A 1,611-nucleotide genomic window follows, 5' to 3' on the forward strand; every position below is an offset into this window, starting at 1 on the left:
CAGAGGTAAAGTCTAAAATCGTCAGCACATTTGTTGCAGTTACAGTGTGGAAGTTCGCTTCCCACGTCACAGGTATTAATATTACATAGAGTGAATAAATACCTTAGGGGCACCAGACCGCTCATCATTACTAAGCTGTGCTCTTTCAGCACGATTACCGAAATAAGATTCAAACACTTTAATCGCCATATTAGAGACCTTAAGCGATTGAAGCCTAGTCAATAATAACGCTTGGCCCGAAACTCGGATTGTATTCAGTACATTACATTGTTAGCTTCAAGGTGTGCCATCAGTTTTTAATTAACAATGCGCTCGAAAGGTTTAATTCAGGCACACAGGATGGATATAGGTCGGAAGTTTTGGGAGAGGTGGGGTTCAATATTTTAGGATACAAGCGAATAATCGCCTTTTTCCAGGTATCAGGAAATATAATAAATAAATAATAAAGTTGCATAATGTAATTGAAACATTATTTAATAATTAAAAGAATTTTGTAAGACACATTTCAAAACTGCGTAAGGTAATACATGCATAAAATAACAACAGTTTAGAAAAAAGATTCTTTATGCTATCTTTTATAATTCAATACATTGAACGCATCCTCCAATTTATTGACCCTTCACAGTTAAATTAACGCGAAATACAATTGCATCTCTTCTTAAAATTAGTTTATCATCTTGTACTCATCTCTCACATATAGATGAAGTTAAATCTGAAACAAACAATATTTGTAATGAGCCTTTATAGTTGAATGTATAAAAACGTGGAAGATTATATTTCGGACATTATGAATATTTTTTTTTAATATAGGAGTGATAATTATAACTTTTTATTCTGGAATATAAGTTATTATTTGGCACAGTGACCTTAATGTTGGCCAACTTTTCTTCCGTTCCATTCGTCGCGTCCATAAGGGCCGTACAGTTATTGGTTGTAGTTGACTTGCAACCAATTAGCGCACTGCCCTAAGGCAAATGCAAAGAAAACTTCGCCAACATTGAGATTACTGGTTTAGTCAAAATTAGGCATGAAAAACCAGGGTGACTAGATGGCCGGTTAGGAAAAGAAGGACGCCCAACTCCTCACCACCTCCCACTATTAAGTTTCCTCCACCCCTAGCCCAATTTGGCGCTTTATTTGAAGATTGAAAGAGATTATTATGCTCATAAATGAGTAAATTAAAAAAATAATAATAAACAATATTATGAATAATTATAATACAAATAAATATTTTGAGATCAACCTTTTATTTAAACAATGCAATAATATGGTATACACACTATTGTGCATACTTTTCGGAATTTCCTATTTTTTCAACAAATCAAGGTTTTATTTTTTGTTTAAATATTAGTGAAATTCGACAAATATCAGGTTTTTAACGTTGAACTGAAAAGTAATAACATTTCTAACTGCCTCAAGTAACATCCGATTACGTTCCTTGCTCCACTGAATATTTATGAGCGAAAAAATACGAGGGTAGTTCAATATGTCCTTAGAATGACCAACAATTGGCGCGCGAATCGCTCCAAATCATCTGTTTTCAGTCAGCACCACTCCCGACTAGATATATGGTGCAGTCACAGTCCACATCTTCTGAGTTAACGTGTTTTT

General features: G+C 34.1%; 1 protein-coding gene across 1 annotated transcript in view; it reads right to left on the reverse strand.

Annotated features, from left to right (window-relative positions):
• Window positions 1-546: 546 nt before the first annotated feature.
• Window positions 547-1,611, reverse strand: part of LOC117168853 (cleavage and polyadenylation specificity factor subunit 5) — a 154,072-nt gene continuing 153,007 nt past the window's right edge. Inside the window, exon 6 of the mRNA XM_033354718.1 lies at window positions 547-712. Coding sequence (XP_033210609.1) covers window positions 691-712 — 22 coding nt within the window. The 3' untranslated portion in view covers window positions 547-690. The remainder of the gene's footprint in view (window positions 713-1,611) is intronic.

This window comes from Belonocnema kinseyi, chromosome 3, assembly GCF_010883055.1.
Source record: "Belonocnema kinseyi isolate 2016_QV_RU_SX_M_011 chromosome 3, B_treatae_v1, whole genome shotgun sequence".
Lineage (NCBI taxonomy): Eukaryota > Metazoa > Arthropoda > Insecta > Hymenoptera > Cynipidae > Belonocnema > Belonocnema kinseyi.